Source organism: Artemia sp. Qi Xiang Cuo, chromosome 4, assembly GCF_049724085.1.
Source record: "Artemia sp. Qi Xiang Cuo chromosome 4, ASM4972408v1, whole genome shotgun sequence".
NCBI classification, from domain to species: Eukaryota; Metazoa; Arthropoda; class Branchiopoda; order Anostraca; family Artemiidae; genus Artemia; species Artemia sp. Qi Xiang Cuo.
Window position 1 is genome coordinate 32745458 of NC_142797.1, and position 20184 is coordinate 32765641.

Consider the following 20184-nt stretch of genomic DNA (forward strand, 5'->3'; position numbering starts at 1 on the left):
TAAGAATGGCGGTCAAATCTGACACTAAATAGATCATAAAGCATTCCCATTTTTAGAATTATTTCCTTCTAAAATGTAACACCAGCCATTTTACTAATCCTTAAGGTAACTATTTCTTAGCGATTGAAAAGAGTCAAATGCATGAGTTCGCAGAGCTAGAACTTGAGTGGAGAGGGAGGTATATATTTTCAGAATTATCGAAACATTCTTCTCAAAAACTGCATTTTTGGGCCTAAACCGTCCTTCCGCATGTTCAGGTAGGCTCAAATGGTTATTTTGCATTCCATAGACTTTTTTTTAATCTCTTATTTTAACTAAGGATTTATTCGAGCTACTTGCCATTCTTTTTAACAGAGTAATTGGACCAGAGACAAATTAACAAATGAAAAAGAAGAAAGATCGTTGTCATGAAGGTAATTATGTCCAAAAAACTTTTAGAATAGAAGTTTTAGTGAAGCCTCTATGAATAACAAGGGTGGTGTTTTGTAATCTACAACTGACTTGAATAACAATACTTTTTGTGCCTATATAGCGGAAAGATGGTGTGGGTAAGTATATATAAGTATATATTAAACCTCCTCAAACATATGTAATTATTTGCGCGGTGTCTGTGCTAAAAACCATTGCTAGACCCTCCAAAGTGTTAGCAAGCCTACCTGTAGAGCTGGAAAAAGAAGGTGAGCTTCAGGTCCCTTTTAGGATGAATAGCACCTCTGCTGAGAATATTTAAGTTTATTTTCATTCATATGAAGTAATTTTACCGCTAGAGAAGGCTTGCTTGGTGTTTGAGTTCCGTAAACTTACTACTTACTAGTGCTTGCAGTAGGACCAGGCGTACTAAGATTCACCTGGCACCTGAAATTCAAATGTTTCATGGAGATTTGTTAAACCGTAAGCTCTCCAGACTCACAGGGACGTCAGTAAAGCTAGTAACTATCTAACTATCGACCTAGCGGTATGGTATTAAGTAAATGATAGCACCAAAAAAGGAGAAGAAAGGAAGGAGAAAATTGAAAAAAGGAGAAAAAAGAAAAATAAAGGATTGGATAAAATCAAAACACTGGCATATATGAACTGCACTATTTGTATAGGTCCAAGGTTCAATTTTTAAATTTCACTTAGCTTTGTCCTTGCAACGTTCATTCTCTCACAGAAGCGCTTTAAAGCCTGCTAATTATTTGACTGAACCCTACCCAAGGAATGTCTTCATAGTATTTTATTGAAAACACTAGTAGCATTAGCGCTGTTTTCCCAATAACTAAACTAACAGTAATTCAACGAAAAATATGGAGACCAGAGGAGAAAATCCCTTTCCGGCCTTCAAACGTTTTAGAGGCGACAATTATCAGATCATTCAACAGAGGAGAGGAAAAAATAACATAGTGATTTCGGGACTATATGCTTACAAAGGGTTTTCTTGATAGAGAACGTTCAGTTAAAGGCTTTAAGATATACAAATACAATATTAGCATTAAAAGCTTTTTTAATACTTCCAGAAAGCAGAAAAAGACGAAATACCTCCTTTAAAAAAATTAACAAACAAAATATAAGCATGTTGAGAACCGAATGAAACCAATACCAAAAAATAGTCGCATAAATCCTTTCGAATAACCAGGTGTACGTTTGTCAATATGATATTGGCTTTATCAAACATAAATCTAAGAAATTTCATTTCGATCTGTGTCTTCAAGGTAGATTTTAAGAATCTGATCATGCATTTATTTTTGGCAAGTATTTATTTTTATTTAGAAGGCAAGTATCAACAAAAAGAGTTTGACTAACTTTTTCATGGCATGGATAACATCGTCCTTCGTGACACCTACCAGCGCACTTATGATTCCCACAGCCAAGGACACGCCCACAAACTTGTTCGCATGGTGGACAATCTTTACTACAACACTTCCTGTTGCAAGGGTGGCGACGACAATCCCGAAGACGTTTGCATTTTATTTCGCACGTTAATTCTTTGTAACATGGCAGTTCTTTCCTCTTGTTTCCACAACGGCATTCTTTAATCGACATCTGAAGACACTGAAAACAGACAAAAGGAACTTATTAAACAGTTAGTGGTAACAAACTGTAATTAAGGAGCGACTTGGCCCAACAGTAACCGAAACTCTAAAAAAATGAATTTTGATAACAATTAATACTTCAAGAGAATTGGCTTTTATGTTGGTTTCTAATATATATATAATTCATTAAGTTTATTGTTACTTATCAAAAGCTACGAGCCTAAGAAAAGTTGTGTAATTTTCGAAAAAGAGTGGAAACACCCCCAAACGTCAAGCGATCTTAACGAAACTCATATCTAAATTAGCATATAAGAGAACCCTACTGTAGAGGTTTAAAGATCATATCTACAAAACTGTGGAATTTTGCATTTTATTTCAGAAGAAAGATCACAAATGCGTGCTTATTTTTTTTTCATCCCAGGGATGATCGTATCGAACCAATGGTCCTTGAAGATCGGTAGAGAGTTCATTCGAACGGAAATTGAAAGTTCTAGTTCCCTATTTAAGCGACCAAAAGGTTTGGAGGGCAACTACCTTCCCCCCCCCCTACGCCTTTTTTCCCCAAAGACATTCAATCACATTTTGAGATGACCATTCGGCTCGGCATAGTTAAAAGGTCCAATAACTATGCCTCTGAGAATGATATGACCCCCCCCACACACACACACACAGCCCCTGGAGAAAGGTCTGTAACATATGCAATTTGCCCATTGTTTAGATGTAGTATTTTTTGCTGGGAAATATACGAAATTTTCTACGGGGAGGATTCAAACGGGGAGAACTTTCCACGAGGGGAAAGTTTCCGGAGAGATTTTTAAACGGGGGGAGGGGTGGACTTCCCGGTAGTATTTGAAAAACGGCCAAAAATTAAATAAAAAGACAAGTTTTTTTCAACTGAAAGTAAGGAGCAAAATTAAAACTTAAAGCGAACTGAAATTATTTTATACATGAAGGGGGCTGCCCTCTCCTAAATCTGTCGGTCTTTACGCTAAAGTCAAAAATTTCTTTCAAAATACTTCTCAACCGAATTCAACGACCCAGGTGTTCAAGGAGCGATTCTTAAAGAATTGTGAAAAGTCAAACTTCAGCGTAAAAAGCAAGAGATTGAGGAGCGTCCGTACCCCCTCATAAACGGAATAATTTCTGTTGGTTGTAAATTTTAATTTTGATCCCTACTTTCAGTCGAAAAAACTTGTTTTTTTTTTCGCCTGAAAAAGGCTCCAGTGTTAAAGCAGCACACTAGCAGACTTTTAGCAATTTTCAGTACTATTCTGATAATCTTGACCATGAAAGAATTTCACTAATTGTGTTGCAGTAACACTTTGGTTTTGTCGTTTGTTCTTTTTTTTACTACCTTTTTCAGTTTATGAGAGTGCTAAGGGTCTAGCCTCTGTGACCTTACATTTGCTATGTATACTGCTTGCCTGGAGGGGAAAAGGATCGTTTTCACTTGCCCTTGTGCTAGAGCCAACAGTGTTTGGCCTAAATTTGAGTTGCACAGTCTATGTCATATGGGACTAACTAAAGTTGTACTGCCAAACTCTTGCTTCTTCGGCCATGACTCGGCTTTTGAGCGGAAAGCTCCATCATAGCAGGCAAGCAAACGGACACCAATTTCAATTTTAAGTTTGGCTAACGTCATAAAGTAATTAAAATGTGCTCCGGTTCCGTAGCCCAAATATCGTAAACTCGTCACCCATCCCTCTCCCCATCAATTTTCAATCAAAGAGGGCCAGCAATCCCTTCAAAACCCCGTCCTCCTACTTCCCAGCCAGCATCACGCAATTATTCTCAATTCGTATAAGTGGATGACCAAAGTGGACCTATGGCCCCATTAAAGTAAACCACTAAATTCATTAAAAGTGACTTTTTAATTCGTATCGTTTGAGACACACAGTGGAATTGTAGCCCCTCCAGAACTCTCACCCTTCTCTTCGCCAACTTTTCAGCCCCAAAAATTTGATCACTCAATTTTAAGTTTACAATTTGCGTTGCACCTAGTTCAAAGCGGAATAATAGAAGAATCTTCGATCTAAATGATTAGAGGCACAAAGTACACCTCCGATCCCTTAAACACCATCTGACACTGCCAGCTTTACAGCAAAAACGTAGGTAGGTATTTTTTATAAGGATGATAATTTTCAGAGACATGTTCCCTTTCTATAATCTTGACAAGAAGTGCTCAGATCTGCTTGAAACTCATGGCACAAGTATTTTGGACCTATTATACACAGCGGATGGTTTTTCAAAAGTGTCCATCGCTTCAAAGTGGTGGCCGGCGTTAACTCCCCCCTCCCGGTGGTATTTTCTGGGGGGGGTAAACGCCTAGAACCCTTTGAAGTCCCCAAGTGAGTTTGACATCGAGTTTGATTGAGATGCGAAAAAATTCTGATAGATTCCCTGACGCAAAACATTTAGGGACGCTTCCCACCTTTACTACAGAGGTGAAATCGGTCTCGGGCTCAAAAAGACATAGCCAGGTCATTAACTGTTTAAGTTTTTAAAACTTGTGATTAAGTTTTTGCTGAGTCCTGCAAACTATTTTGGCAGATATCTTGATGACTAGAATATGGACGAACCCTTTAACCCAGAGAGATGGCACAGTTCCTCGGCCTTGAAAATACACAACTAGGTCATTAAGTATTAACTCTTACCAAAGTTGGCCGAAATTAGTCAGTCCTCTGGTATATGTTCAAAAGACAAGATTTTAGTAGCATATTCTATCAGTGGTCTGATAAATGTGAGGAAAATACGCAATAAGTGGGGGGTTGGGACACCAAGACGAGCAAGGCATTCCTTCTCCATAGAGATTGGATAAGACACAATTAGGATCCTTGTTATGATGCATCATCAAGGTTGGTTGAAGTCAAACTACCCCTTTCTGAAGGATGCGATAGTAAAAAGGTTAGTGACAAGCTTCCAGAGAATTTACACCCTCCTCCGTCTACGAGTTGGATCGCAGAAAGACTTGTTTCAGCGTAGTTCCGGTCCCAAGCTTTATATACGGACAAAACTTCAGAAAGTTCGACCTATATCACAAATTTCCATAAAAAAAGGATAAACAAATAAGAATTTGTGATTTCTGAGTTTATTTCTTAGAAATATAAAGAAAAAACATAATTTCAATCTCAATTGTCAAAGATAAAGTATCTTTTCTTATCTAATGCAACATTATATAACCCCTCAAAAGTTTACGGAGCTAGAACAGTTTCTGGTTGTTCCTCTTTTATAGTATTTTCTATGTCACAAGCAGTTTTTTTTAAACTATAGAAAATGTTGAAAACTTAAGAGTAACTGTTATTGTACAGGTTCCAGTTTTTCTTGTCACAAAACAGCATATCTTCTTATGCCCATGCTTTAAGCTGTGAACCACGAGAAAAGGAAAAAAAAAAGAAAGAATATGAGCAAAGTTCAGAGTATATCGAAAATCAAAGTAGACCGCACAGTTAATTAACGGCTTAAATAATAGTAAGAACTACAAGAACTAATAACATTTCTGTAGAAAAAATAGCTTCCTAAGCTCCTTAGAATTGAATTCCATTTCTTTAAACATTGAATGAATTATGAAAGAAATGCAATAAAGATAAAAAAAATTTGATGTTCAAGTCATGCTTGGAGTCAAAGAGAAATTTGTTTTCTCTAAGCATTATTAACAGAGGCATGATTTAAATCAAACTTCTAGACGGGAGGGGTCGAGAGCATCTCATTGGAGAAGCCAAAAATGAAGGAGAAGCCAAAAGGAAGATATTTTGAAGCTATTTACCTTTTATGCATATATTCTATGAATCTCTAATTAGGGGAAATGAAGTTTCATTGCTCATGCATCCCCAACTTCCAAAAAATTAAATCTCACCACTTCACATGACAAAAATAATTAGCCTGTAAAATAATAGAAATACTCACAGTCCCACATGGACCACGGTGGCATCTTTCAGCACAGTAGTGGCTACCACAAGTAAGTTTTTTCCCACAGGTACTGCCGCAAGTTGGTATGGACTTAGTACAAGGAAGCAAATAAGATGATTTTCCACATGGACAACTTCTAGTTAATGATAGAGGGCACGGTCCACAAGGCCCTTCATGACAAACCATTTCACAATCATGAGATCCACAACTATACGCCTTACCACATGGCTAAGAGAAATAGAGGATAATTCATGAGAATTTCTAAGCAGCACTATATATTGCTGCTGGCTAAATTTTGGCTGATAAATTTATGTTCCTATTTATTTTTATGAATCACTGTCTCGGGAAATTTGCGTAGATTTCAGATAAAACAAACAATTATGTTAATTCATAAAATAGGAAACTTCACTAGTGTAATTAGTAAGTTGATCTTTGAAGTAAAACATACAAAACACTACTTTTGAGACAGAATTTCGTTCATTCGAAGGGTTATAGAACTTTTTTGTAATGAAATCAGAGCTAGAGAGACAGAATAAAGAAATAGGCAGCAATCAATAATACCTTTTATAGAGGTAAGAGAACGAAGAAGAAATAAAAAAAAAAAACATTTTCTTCTAATTGTTCCTGTTTTTCTAGTTGTACACGGAAACGGGGTTTCTAGTTGACATATGTCACTTTCTAATTTGTAGTTGAATACAGAGATCGAAAGAGAATACCGATCAACGTACTAAATTAGTTTAATCAGAAGAAAAATATTGGCTAAAGAATGGTGTCGTTATTACGTTTTTTTTTGTGTTTTTTTTTTTTAGAAGAGTAAAATCTGTGCAAGACTGTAATAGTAGGACTATTGCAATGAAAAGATTAATCTAGAATATGACTAGGAGTAATAATATTATTCCGCTACTCCCCATTCCCAGCCAACCTTAAAATACATTTTACTGAAATATGTTATCCATTTAAGCAGTTTGTCACTGAGCTTTCATTTAAGGCTCAGCTATGTCCAAAAATTTCCCTAACTCTCACTCTGAATTAAATAAATGAATTGTTAAATCAAAATTGGTACCATTTCGCATTGCCAATTTGGGGTATAGCAAGGCCTTTCCATTGTTTTTTTCCTACACTGACAACGCTGAACACTTCTCTTGTCACAAGGAGAACAAGGACCTTCGTGACATGGCTGTTGACAAGGGTGTTGTCCACAATTAAGAGTCTTTCCACAAGGTTTTCCACAGGACCATGTTTTGGAACTACATCGCAGGGTTTTAGGAGATGATTTTTCACAATGACATTTCGCATTGACTGTTTTTGGACAAGGAGGGCAAGGTCCTAAAATTAAGAGTCAACGACGAACTTTCAAAAATACAACAAAGAAAGGAAAGAATACAGGGAAGGATTAGTCAACGAGCAATTTTAGCTGTGAGAAAATGGGATAACAAACAAACATGCCGGTATTCGAAAAATAATTTTTTAGATGAAAACCAACCTGTAAAAGAAGCGCAAGAAAAAATCAATTATACCGCTTTTTTTTTCAAAATACAACAGAAGGATTTCTCAAATTGGAAAGTTTTAAATCAACAACTTGAAATTTTCATTTTGGACACAACTTTAGACTCATTCCAATTATGAAAAAAAAATTAGAGGTACATATCAAACTGAACCGCTTTCTTTCTTCTAATTACACATAAAGTTTATAGTGAATCCCAAATTTTTAGTTGACTTTCCTTCGTTGAGATAAATATGAGAAAACAGAAGTACCAGACTTATACCAAATTTAGTCCATTTAAGTTGCCGGTGCGGCTAGGTATGCCTCCAGAACAAGATTCTTTATGAAAATAGGAGGGATGGAGAAAGAGAGAGAGAGAGAAAGAGAGGGGTTAAACAAAGGTTTATATTTTAATTACCTACCATTTTTTATGTAGATTGATATTTGAGTCTCTCAGAAGTCAAACTGCCGAAGTCGACTACTTACATTTTATGAGTTTTAAAGATTAAATCTCTTGACTAACTTTTAATTTGTGCGCTCATGAGGTGTAGTTCCTTAAAAATCAGGACTAACATACGAAAATGGTAACAAAAAGTTTTGGCTACCCAAGACCAAATAATTTTTTACAGCCAATTTGACAAATTCCATCCTAAAGTGTATTTTAGTACGTGCATTATTGTCAAATGTATAAGTAAATATTCAACAGGTTTTAACGGAAAAAACATGAGAATAACAGGAGTAATACCGCTGCCTTCTCTAAGATTGAACACTGCAGGCTGTCTCACATTACACAATATGAGACTAAAATAAAACGAAGCACCAACATAACAGAAAAAACGAGTTAAAAAGAACCTGGATGACACGGCAGCAGACATCTATGACCACACTTTGGTTTAAGCTCTTTTCGGCAGATTTCAGAACAGGAATGAGGAACAAGCCATGGATCATAGCAAGGGTTGACAGCTTTCTTGCAGAAGCAATAGTACCGTTCAGGAATTAGACTGTAGGAATACTCAGTACGACATTTTGGGCTGCAAAGAGATAGAAATTAAATAGAATATTTCAAGTAGCTAAAATTTGTGACAAAAACGGAAAAAGAGGAATAAAAACAAAAAATCTATAGCAACTTGGAAGTCGTTTGACAGGTTTTTTAACGGGTTGGGCCTTGTCGACTTTGTTCTTCTTCGCTGGGAATTCCGGCACCTTGAAATCGGGAAGGATTTTTTAGTTAAAAATTTTTCACATGCGAAAAGTTCAAAAATCATTCTGTATGATTTCAGGGCCACATCAAAAAGGAGCTATCTGTGTTTTTTTTTCGTCTTTGAATGCAGATGGACATTAAAAATTTTTTTCCCTGTGATATATAGTAAAGTTAATTATTATCAATCTTCAACACCAACAAAACCTAAAACTAAACCAAGCATTAATTATCGTTTCGATTTATGTAGCTAGTTATCTAGACCTTTCCTTTCCTTCTCTTGCTCATTCTTATTTCAGAAGGTAGTAACATACAGAGAAAGAGGGAGAGAGAGAGGGGGGAGGATAGATAAAAAAAAGGAAAAACGAAAGCAATAGAGAGATAGAAAGAAGGAGAGACAGGGATAGGGGGATGAGAACCTTAGACCAGTTTTCATAGGATTAGCAAGAAAAAAAAAATAAAGAACCCTACTAGAACGAAAAAAAAAACTCACCAAGACCATTTAAAAGACTTGGCATCAATATCGGCACTTGGACCAAAGCGATCAATGGCTGCATCTTTCTGGTAATTGATTGAATCTCTTCCCCATTTCTGCACACAGCTCATATGAAGAGACTCAAAGCAGCAATCACATGACCATATCTACAATATAAGTAATAATTAACCGTTTGCTCTGGTCCAAGGCCAACTAAAAATCTGTCACCATCATAAATGAGAATAATGTACCAAGTGTATGTATTTTTATATTTCCGTTTTTGCGTGCGAGTATGTATGTTTTTTCTTTACATTGACAAATAAGGTACATTATTTAAGCTAGAAACGTGAAAATTCATGCAAAGTAATTTTGAAGCCCAGAGAATGGACACAGGCTATAAAAACAAATTAAACAGCCTGTGCAAATATGGAGCTGCAGAATAATAATCTTATAACTTATAAAAGGAGAACATTTCTGCACAGAGGGAGGAAGGTGGAGGATGATTGGACGAAAAATTACCCAAAACAGTATAGGCTACTTTAAAAAATACAATGTTCTACCCCCTCCACTCCCGCTTGGAAAGAAATTTTAACACGCATTTGAGTTTCTAGAGCTATATTTTAGTCCAAAACAAACTGCGATTATATTCTAGATATCCCCAAAGTAGCTATTCTACGAGTAGAAATATTCCATCCCTCTTAAAAAAGCGTCATTCGTCGTTGTTTCCCTTTTCAAGCTTCAACAAAATTTCCAAATCCTGTTTCCAGAGTTAATTTTAGAAATAAAGAAGCAAAGAACTTGCATTAAGAAGATCCCACAAATTCCCATTTCAAAGATCAGTTGCATAACAAGATACTTTTTTCGCTTTTAGATCTAGAAGGTCACTGCTAAAAAAAAAAAAAAACCTGATACGCGTTATCACGGCCAGCTACATTGAAAAATGACATTTTCAGGTTTCCCTCTAAAACTTGTCGTTCTCCTAATTTTCCATAGTGTTGGGCGAGGGACCCCCAATTTGTTAACATATGAATATCATTTTGTTTTTTCATAATTTACCCCTTTTCTTTAATCTCTGTCTCCCTTTTTGTTGGAAATTCTTTTACGTCTTTTGAAGCAGTCAGCTAATTCATTTTGGTCCTAAAATCACACCAGGGATACACTCTGAGAGTCATCCTCTTTACCCAACTAGATTTTTCGCAACGTCCGGAAGGAATTAGCTAGGAACAAGTTGAGGGTGGAAAAGTCATACATTCGTTTTGGCGAGATGTTTACATCGTGTCCAACGGTCGTTCCCGATTGATCAGAACGCCAACACTGTACAACTAACACTGAAAATTTGAAAAAGAAGATTTTTACCATTTTTAATCAGCATCTTTTGCGTCTTGAGCATGCGTATCTGTGTTGGCTTTAGTCGGCTTGGTGCTGCGGTGTGTTGTTAGTAGTACCAGCAGTAGTTTTGTGTCTTGAAATCAACAAGTAAGTTCTTTAATTGTTCAACTGAGTTTTCATTTTTCCCTATTTACAGGCTACTAGAGTTATGAAGTAATGGAATTTATGCCTGGTAAATTTCTCTTAGAGAAACATGGGAAAACTATTAAGCTCCGAAGTTCAGTTGGGTACACCTTGACGAAGAGGGTACCCAGAAGTACGATATTGTAGATTAAGGTGGTCTTGCCCGGCGGTATAATTTCGGTTTGATTATACCCACGGTGTATGCTTTCTCCAAACCGACTCCAACCGTGACGCTCGAGGCAATTATTAAGCTATACCTGGTTGAGGTGTTAGCGACTCGGTTTGACCCCAGTCTGAGTTGAGTTTCCACCAGACAGTTTTAAGCTATAAAGCGGTTGAAATCTATATAGGTATTATCATGCGAATCTTAGTGTGTTCCACAAAATACTGCTGGCACCCCAACGTCTTAAACCCATATTCTAAGATGTTTATGTTCAAGCTAGTTTAGGCTGAATAGAACTTTTTGTTCAAGTATTGTCAGAACTTGTCGAAGTTTAACTTGGTAGTCCGTTTTCCAGTCACCCATGCAATTTCAACAGAATGGTATTTATAATGATTCGCCTTCTTTAAGCGATTTTTTTCTTTTCTTATGCTTCAGTTTTTTCTTTTTTTTCTAGATGAGCTAATTTAAATCGACTTTTGTCTCTGTGTATTTGCAGCACCCAAATATGTTACTGGACATCTAAGCTGTCTGTCAAGCTAATAAATTCTACCATTTGACCTTTCCTCCAGCTTCCCAATTTTTGTAAAGTGTTGATGGTCAAAGACCTTGGTTTTCAACTGTTATTGCTAAGAATTGGGTGCCATATAATATTAACGTCGAGGCCTTCTCAGCTCAAGAGTAGATATGGGCTAGGTTGAAATTTTAAAAAGCACCTATAAGCCAAAAATAAATAAAAAAAATATTAAATACTTATTTTACATCAAGACAATTTGTTATTCCAGCGGCAACTACACAATCAATTGACCTTCATAGCAATAAGCACAAGAAAATTTGACAGAAATTATAAATCAGAAACAAAAACGCCAGTAAGCACAAAATTAAAGCATCTTTACTTCACAGTCAATTGTCAAACCAAATGAACAACTGGGTCACCAAAACCTGATTTTACTTACTGGCATATGTGTTCATATTTTTTAGGTCAGAGGGTTTTCATCGTTTTCAACTGAACTTCAAAACGCAAAAAAAAATCTATCTTCATGTGGAGGGTGGGTGAGTCTCCCCTTTTGTGCAAGTATAAACGATAGTACATATAACAATTTTTATTGTATGTGAATATAGTAGATTTCATCACCCCACTTCTTCCTAACTCGAAGGTTTTGAAAAATTAAGTTTCATTTCTACATTTTTATGGCTGAATATTGAATTTTAAACAACAATCGAAAATGTACAAAATTTATTTTATTTTGATAGTCTAAAAATATTTATTAATAGTTCCAATAGTCGAACCAAAAGTACTTTGTTTAATATTTCTTTGTTCTATACATCAAGATTTTTGGCAAGGGCTGCCCACCTAAGCTAATCATAGCTAGCAAACAGATGAAGAAAAATTACTCAGTAATTCATAATATTCAAAATCGGAAAACTTACCGCATCAGTTTTCTGTATCCCTTCAAGACAAATTAAGCAGCAGATTTCTTCACTCCTAAGAGCTGCTTCCAGAAACTCCTTTGTGCGGGAAAGAGAAGCAACTTCTCCACCATACGCATTTATAATATTATCTGAAAGCAATTTGGATTTAAAAAATACTAAGCCCAACCATTCAGCAAAAAAAATAAGCATATTAGATCCTATAATCCTGCAGTCAATACAGACAATATTCTTAGAACTTAAGATAATATATTGATAGAAGACAACTATTTTTGAATCCAGACCACTACACAGGAGGGTGGAGTATGGTCTGATGCCCCTCCCCTCTGAGACGATAGAAGAAAGCTTTCAAGAAAACTTAAAACAAATCCGAGCCTTAACAAGCAATTTGTGAGTTTTAGCCCCCTACTCTGGAACAATGCTTTGATACCTCATTCTAAAAAATTGGTTAAGTGTCAGTTCTTGCACTTTGGCTAAAAAAAAATATATATATTTGTTATAGGACAAAATATACTACTACTACTACTACTAATAGCACACTACAGCGCCAAGCCACCCAAGACCAACATCTACGCATGCTCCTTGTCCATCCCAATTTAATCAGAGCTTAACCCTTTACTCCCTCTTTCAAAGTTCCAATTTCCTAGAAATCCTTTCTTATGACCTCTCACCCCCCCATTCAGGGACGATCTAATTTTTAATTTGACCCAGATGGATAGCCAAAAAGGACAATATTTGCCGATCAGTCATCCTTCATACATAAAAAGTGGCCCAGCATCTTAACCTCTTTTTTTTCATTGTAGCTCAAGAAAGTGAGATCAAACTAATTTTTTGTACAGCTTATTGTCTGATATATGGTCAGTAAAACAAGTACCTAAACCTATTCTTAGAACATTCCCCTAGAAAATATCTAAAAAATGTTCCTAAGTCTTTCCAGTCCCCATATTTAAGCCACCCTAGCCGGGTGGTTAGCATGCTACTCTTGAAAACCTTTTTCCGCGAGGACAGGGATTCGAGTCCAGGTGTTGCTGGTTATTTGGTTTAGAACAGGGATCAGTGGCGTGACTCTGCAAGCTCAGCCAGAGTCGACCCAGCTCTAAATGGGTACCTGGAGAAATCTAGGTAAGGTAAACAAAAAGGGTATGCGAAAGCACAGAATGGCTGGCCCCCAGCCCCCCATTGCACTCCCTGGCTGAAGGGCTATGAAGCGGATATCAGTAGCCTACCCCGAGTAGGGACTGTAAATTCCAATAACGTATTATTTACGTTTTTATCCCTTATGTTTAACCATTATCATTACTGTGGTTTGCAATATTCGAGGATGAGTTCCAGACTTCTTTTCCTATTCTTCAAATTTTTTAACTGCTAAAACGCACCCTGCATATTAAATTTTCCATTTTTCACATCTTCACTACATCCCTCATCTTTACTAATAATTTATTTAAAAAAGTTTTTCTGAGGGAAGTAAACAGCGAAGTTGAAACTTAAAACGAACAAAAATTATTGCTTCACAGTCTATCAAACATTACTGAAAGCGCTTTACTGAAAACACAAAAGCCAAGTACAAAAAAAAGAATACTGATTTAGGAGTCAAAAGTAAATACGTAGCCTCATAACAGCAAACTAATCTATAACGCTTTTCATAGTCCTATAGGAGCTGTGATATCAGTAACTTTCAGTATACAATTAAAATTATATTAAGAACTTAATTTAAAATAATAATAATAATAAGCATAAAAATAATTAGTTTAAAGTCATTACACAGCATAAACAATAATGGATTGATTTATCAGGTAACATCTTGGTCTCACCTGTTAATTAGTTATTTAGTTATTTCTCTCTGTTAATTAAAAAAACTTTCCGAAAAATAAGTTTTTCAAAGAAAAGTAAAGGCCATTTTAAACTTAAGCTCAGGAGATACAAATACCTGTTAAAATTCAAACTCAAAACGACCAGAAATTACTACTAAAGAATAAATGAAACCCAAACGAACAGAAATTAAATAAACAATCATAGCAAAAAATATACAACAAGTAATAATATAAATGAATAAATATATTCAAAGCGAGTAATGCTTAGATTGAATATGAAAATCAAGCTTAAAACGAAAAGAATAGTTTGCTATTAAAGTATAAATGAAACTTAAAACGAACAGAAATTAAATAAACAATCAAAGCGAACAAATATACAATATATATTAATGTAAATGAATAAATAAATCTTAAAACGAGTGAAAATTAAATTGAATATGCGAATCAAGTTTGAATCGAATAAAAATAACTACAAACAAGAGTTTGGGTATCGCCTCACTGCAGAAGCCTAAAACCTACTGCGTCATTGGCGCCTTACTGAAAACTATATGAGTCTTGAATAGTCTTGGAAAATATAAACAAAATCAAACTGAATATTAGATATATAATGATATTAATTGTTGAAAGATCCATCAGTTCAAGATTTTTTTTTCACTGTAATTTTTATTTTCATTTTCAAAGCTGTAAGAACTGGAATGGAATAAATTTGTAATATAAGAGTAATTCGTTTTCGGTGAAGCGCCAATGACGCAGATGGCATTAGGTTTTTGCAGTTAAAGAAGGGGGCAGTATCCAAATTTTGTTTGTAGTGAAACTATATTTGTCTTGACCAATCTTGGAAAGGACTAATAAATTAAACTGAACATTTGATGTATAATGATATTAATTGCTGAAAGCTCATCAGTTCAAAATTTTACTGTAATTCTAATATTTGTTTTCAATATTAAGTACAAAAGAAAACATTTGTAATATAATTCGTTTTCAGTAAAGCGCAATGACGCAGTAGGTTTTAGGCTTCTGCAGTGAGGCGATACCCACACTCTTGTTTGTAGTTATTTTTATTCGATTCAAACTTCATTTGCATATTCAATTTAGGTTTCACTCGTTTTAAGATTTATTTACTCACTTACATTAATATACATTGTATGTTTGCTTGCATTGATTGTTTATTTAATTTCTGTTCGTTTTAAGTTTTATTTATACTTTAATAGCAAAGTATTTTTTTGCGTTTTAAGCTTGATTTTCATATTCAATCTAAGCATTACTCGCTTTAAAATCTATTTATTCATTTATATTATTACTTGTTGTATGTTTTTTGCTATGATTGTTTATTTAATTTCTGCTCGTTTTCGGTTTCATTTATTCTTTAATAGTAATTTCTGGTAGTTTTGAGTTTGAATTTTAACAGGTATCCATATCTCCTGAGCTTAAGTTTAAAATGGCCTTTACTTTTCTTTGAAAAAACTATGTTTCGGAAAGTTTTTTTTAATTGAATTTTTTTAGTTTTTGATTGCAAAAAGTTTCGAGTTTTTATTGCATGGGGGAGGGGGTTGCTTACTGTCCAATTATTCTTGACTATAAAAACGGATCTAGAACTTTCAATTTATTTCGAATGAGGCTTTTATCAAAGTCTATACAATTACTTCTTTAATAAAAACCTTATATATGAAGAATAGTCAGCTTGCATAACTTGTGGACAGCGATTGACAACAATGAATAGATTGAAAAAATAGCTCCAATAAGGGTGTTTTGACCAGGGCTTCCACTTCTAGGGAGATTACCCTATTTTAGGGAGAAACCACTTCTTTTAGGGACACTTATTTTAAATCTAGGGACAAAGGGAAATCTGGGGTAAAGTAAGGATTTTTAAGGAAATTTGCGGTAAAGTAAGGATTTTAAGGGAAAATTTTGTTTTTTCAAACAAAAGGCTGAAAAACTGTCAAAGATTGCATTTACTCGGTTTTTAAAAAAGCTTATGTAGCGAAACTGGCTGGCGGTCCTGTAACTGCCGAAATCTCAAAAAACTGAACCCTGGAACATTATTTAAGCAGCCTAGCATGTATTTTATTTTTTATGCAATGACTTTGATTGGTGTAAACTACCGACATAAGGGAGTATTGGTTAGGCTATGAAGCAATTGTGGGCAAGATTTATATTAACGGATTATTTAGGTAGCTAAGAAAACCTCTATAGTCAGAATTGCATCCTGAATCATAGTCTAAAGTATATTTGCGTAGGAAATGAACTTTACACCCTCAACTTTAACATCACTAAAATGAATTTAGGGATGGATTGGCTGAGGGTCTTACTAACTTCACCAAACAACTCATTGAAAGAAAACTCGATTCCCTAGCAAAATATTGTTGGATTTTGTTTAAATACTACTAAGGTCAGGTTTGGAGCCAATAGATCTGCTTCAACACTAAAGAGAGCCATGGTGTACCATATATTGAATGTGAAATGCTCATGCCATATTATTCACTTATGTTCATCCTATGCATCCTTGTCACTTCCAAAGACATTAAAAGACCTGGCGTGAAATATATATACCCACTTTTCTAGAAGCACTTTCATAGAAGATAAGTATGCTGAATTTCCGGAGTTCTTTCAATCAAAATCACTCATTTCTTGAACCAGGATAAACGCATTGGTTGTTCCCCGCATTGACTTGCATAAAGAGGCTTATTGAGCATCAGGTTGCTATTACTTAGTATTTCATAGAAACCACGTTTGACGGCCCAACTGCAACCAATGACTTTATCTGGTCAACATTACAAATCAAGTTGACAAAGCTATACCTTGAATTCATGGACTACTCTCTTGGCCTCTCCAACAAATTCAACAAAATTTTTCAATCTGAGCTTCCAGTTCTTCACTCCCTAAAGGCAAGTGTGAGCAAACTTCTAAATGATGTTGCATCTAAATTCATGAAACTGGACTATATTCACAGTGTTGCTTTGTTTACCATACTGGATCCTTACCTTTCAAGGGAGCACCTGCCTTTAAACCAGACATATGTGGAAATAGCTGCAAGCATTTCAATGCAAGGACTCTTGGATGCTCAAGGGCCAACTGATAATATTGATCTCTTTTACCAGTCTTGTTGAAACAACTATTTAGTCATAATCAAGCACACCCAAGACCCTTTGAAGACGCTATGGTTGAACCAAGGAATGCAAGAAATTGGAAACCAAAATCTCTAAGGCCACTGTTTGTGAGATTTCCTGTTCTAAAAGTATTGCCTCCAGAAAATGGACATAGAATGGAGGTCACAGGCAATGACTGATGTCACTGAGCTTCATTTGGCAGATGCCCAAGTTGAAAACTCGTCAGTTTAGCGGTACTGAATAAAGATATTTAGTCTGGAGACTCGCAGTGGCAAAATCAAGTATCCGGAATTGCGGACGCGCATATCACTGATCTTCTCTTTAACCTTTAGCAATGTACCCACTGAGCGTTTGTTTAGTCCCCTGAAATTAATCAAAACAGACATCCAAAATGGTCTCGAGAATGTCACACTAGTCTCACCTGTTCAAGTCAATTACTGTTTGAAAACGAAGATAAAACTTTATCAACTGTCAGCATACCGAAAGCTGTCACTGGCTTCAAGAAAAAGGCAAACGCCAAGTGCGATGGAGTGCGGGAGATGACGATTAATTAAACTTTCTTATGTGTTCTAGGTAGTGAAAAAGATGTTATATATATATCATTATCTGAGGTAAAAAAAAAATAATAACAATTGGATGTTGCGCTGTGCAGCAGCAAATCATGCAATTATGTAGATTGTGTGGAAATGTAAAGCAAAATATCCCTTCTTTCTAGGGAGAAAAATAGGGAGAAATCAGACCTAAACATAGGGAATTTAGGGGAAAATTGATGTAAAAATAGGGAAAATTGAAATCGAAAAGTAGAAGCACTGGTTTTGACCGTTTCACTTGCTGACACAAAGGGATCACGACTGTTTGGAATTGACCTTAATAGGATTTTGTATGCCAAAGCAATTTTGCATCTATCACATAGTATGTATTTTAACCTTATAATTGGACAATTATAATATATTTACTATGTGTTCTTCCCATACAAAACTTTACCTGGGTGGGGGGGGCGTAGTTGGCAGAAGGAAGACAACTTTCGCGTAGCCAGTTGGAGAGGGGGAGGGGGAGGATGGAGACTCATCCAATACGGGGCGGAACTTCACTTATCTCCTCCGTTCCCGATTTAGGAGATTAGACAGACTCATTGGGCTGTAGAATGTTGGACCGTTTGAGTTGTGGAAGACGTTAAAATACCCAAAAATACTTTATATTTTCAGTTATTGCAGGATTGATTTCATAGATTGTGGAATGGTGAGCCCCCTGGCCCATCATTTGGGTGAGCCTCAACTCATAATATGCAATTTTGATTAATTGTTCCGTGTTATGTGCATATATTATTCTATATATGTTATTTTGAGTTATGCTTTTATCGCATTGCGCTCATTTTTAAGGCTTGAGATAAAAACTGAAACCTTAGCGGAGACAGTGGTGGGGCGAAGTCTCCCCCCTCACATGCATAATTGAGCAGCCACAGAGAAAGTAAAACAAAAGAAATTAATCTGTCTTTTGAAAATGTTTTTTTCAAGACACGAACAAAATCGTCTAAAGGAACCTGAAGTGCTATCTCTGACATTTCCGTTGATTCTTTATTCCCGTTACTTTCAGATGTAAAATTTAGAATATTATCGAATGGGTTTAGTCGTCCCCTCCCTGAATAATTCACATTTGGAAAACCCAACCCTGGGAAATTCCTCCCCCCTCAAAGAACATTTTTTTCCTACTGATAATTCCCCCGCGTTAAATTCCACCTAGCAGAAATTTCCCAGCCGTGGAATATGCTCCCCAAACATATTCCCCTCAGATAATTTCGGATATTAATAAAAATGGAAGCTGAAATTTCTACTGAACTTTTTAGGTCAGAAGCAATGCTATAGCGTTACCTAAGTAAAGAGCCATAACTACTACTAACTACTAACAACTCATCGCAGCACCAAGCCGCCTGAGGCCAACACAGCTACGCACGCTCCTCCTCCACCCCAATCTATTCAAAGCCTCCCTTTTTTACACCCACCCACGAAGGTCCCATGTCCTTTAAATCTGTCCTTATGACGTCCTCCCACCCCAGACGAGGGCGGCCTGCTTTCGGTTTAGCCCTAGACGGTTTGCCAAAAAGAACAATCTTCGGCAATCTGTCATCCTTCCTCCGCACACCATGCCCTAACCACCTCAACCTTTCTTTCATTATAGACCTAGAAAGCGGTCTTGAACCACATTTTTCGTATAGCCTATTGTTTGAAATACGGTCAGTCAGCCAGGTGCCAAGGACAATCCTTAAGCAATTTCTCAGGAAAACATCTAGCAAATCTTTATCCTCCTTTCAGAGTGTCCATGCTTCAGAGCCATATTTGATCACTCTCATCACTGCAGCTTCTAATATTCTAATTTTGGTTTGCAGACTTATCTTCCTATTCTTCCAGACTTTTTTTAACTGTGAAAAAACACCCTGAGCCTTGGCTATTCTATTTTTAACATCTTCACTGCTCCCACCATCTTTACTAATAATACTACAAAGGTAAGTGAAACTGCCCACCTGATCAATCTTTTCATTACCCAACGTCACCTTTTCATCTTCACTTATTCCTAGCCTTAGTGACTTAGTCTTCCTAACATTAATTTTCAAGCCAATACTAGCACACTGAACTCGCAAAACCTGTAAAACTTCATTCATTTTGCTAAAACTTTCATCTAGGATACTTAAATCATCAGCATAATCCAAGTCCAGGAGACTTTTTCCTCCCCATTTGACTCCGTGGTCTCCCATTGCCTTTCCTGTGCTCCTTAAAACAAAGTCCATCAAAATAATCCATATAAAGGGGGATAAAACACAACCCTGCTTAACTCCTGATTTAATACAAAACCAGCTGCTAACCGCATTTCCTACCTTAACCGCAGCAGTGTTATTCTCGTACATAGCACTAATAACTTTAATGTATTTGTCTGGTATACCATACAAGGATAAAACCTTTACTAAAGCTCCTCTATCAACAGAATCGAACGCTTGCTCATAATGACCAAAGGACCAAAAGGACCAACTGAGGACCAAAGATGTTTGAAAACTTAGGCACTTCTCAATTATTAGACTAAGAGTTAAAATTTGGTGA

The 20184-nt window shown here is 36.0% G+C and overlaps 1 protein-coding gene across 1 annotated transcript in view; it reads right to left on the reverse strand.

The window, feature by feature from the left end:
• LOC148953025 (NF-X1-type zinc finger protein NFXL1-like) overlaps positions 1 to 20184 on the reverse strand; it is a 59087-nt gene that overhangs the window by 21016 nt on the left and 17887 nt on the right. Inside the window, exons 2-7 of the mRNA XM_089088232.1 lie at positions 12178 to 12308; positions 9093 to 9241; positions 8254 to 8432; positions 6982 to 7244; positions 5916 to 6146; positions 1783 to 2031 (exon numbers count right to left, since the gene is read on the reverse strand). Coding sequence (XP_088944358.1) covers positions 1783 to 2031; positions 5916 to 6146; positions 6982 to 7244; positions 8254 to 8432; positions 9093 to 9241; positions 12178 to 12308 — 1202 coding nt within the window. The remainder of the gene's footprint in view (positions 1 to 1782; positions 2032 to 5915; positions 6147 to 6981; positions 7245 to 8253; positions 8433 to 9092; positions 9242 to 12177; positions 12309 to 20184) is intronic.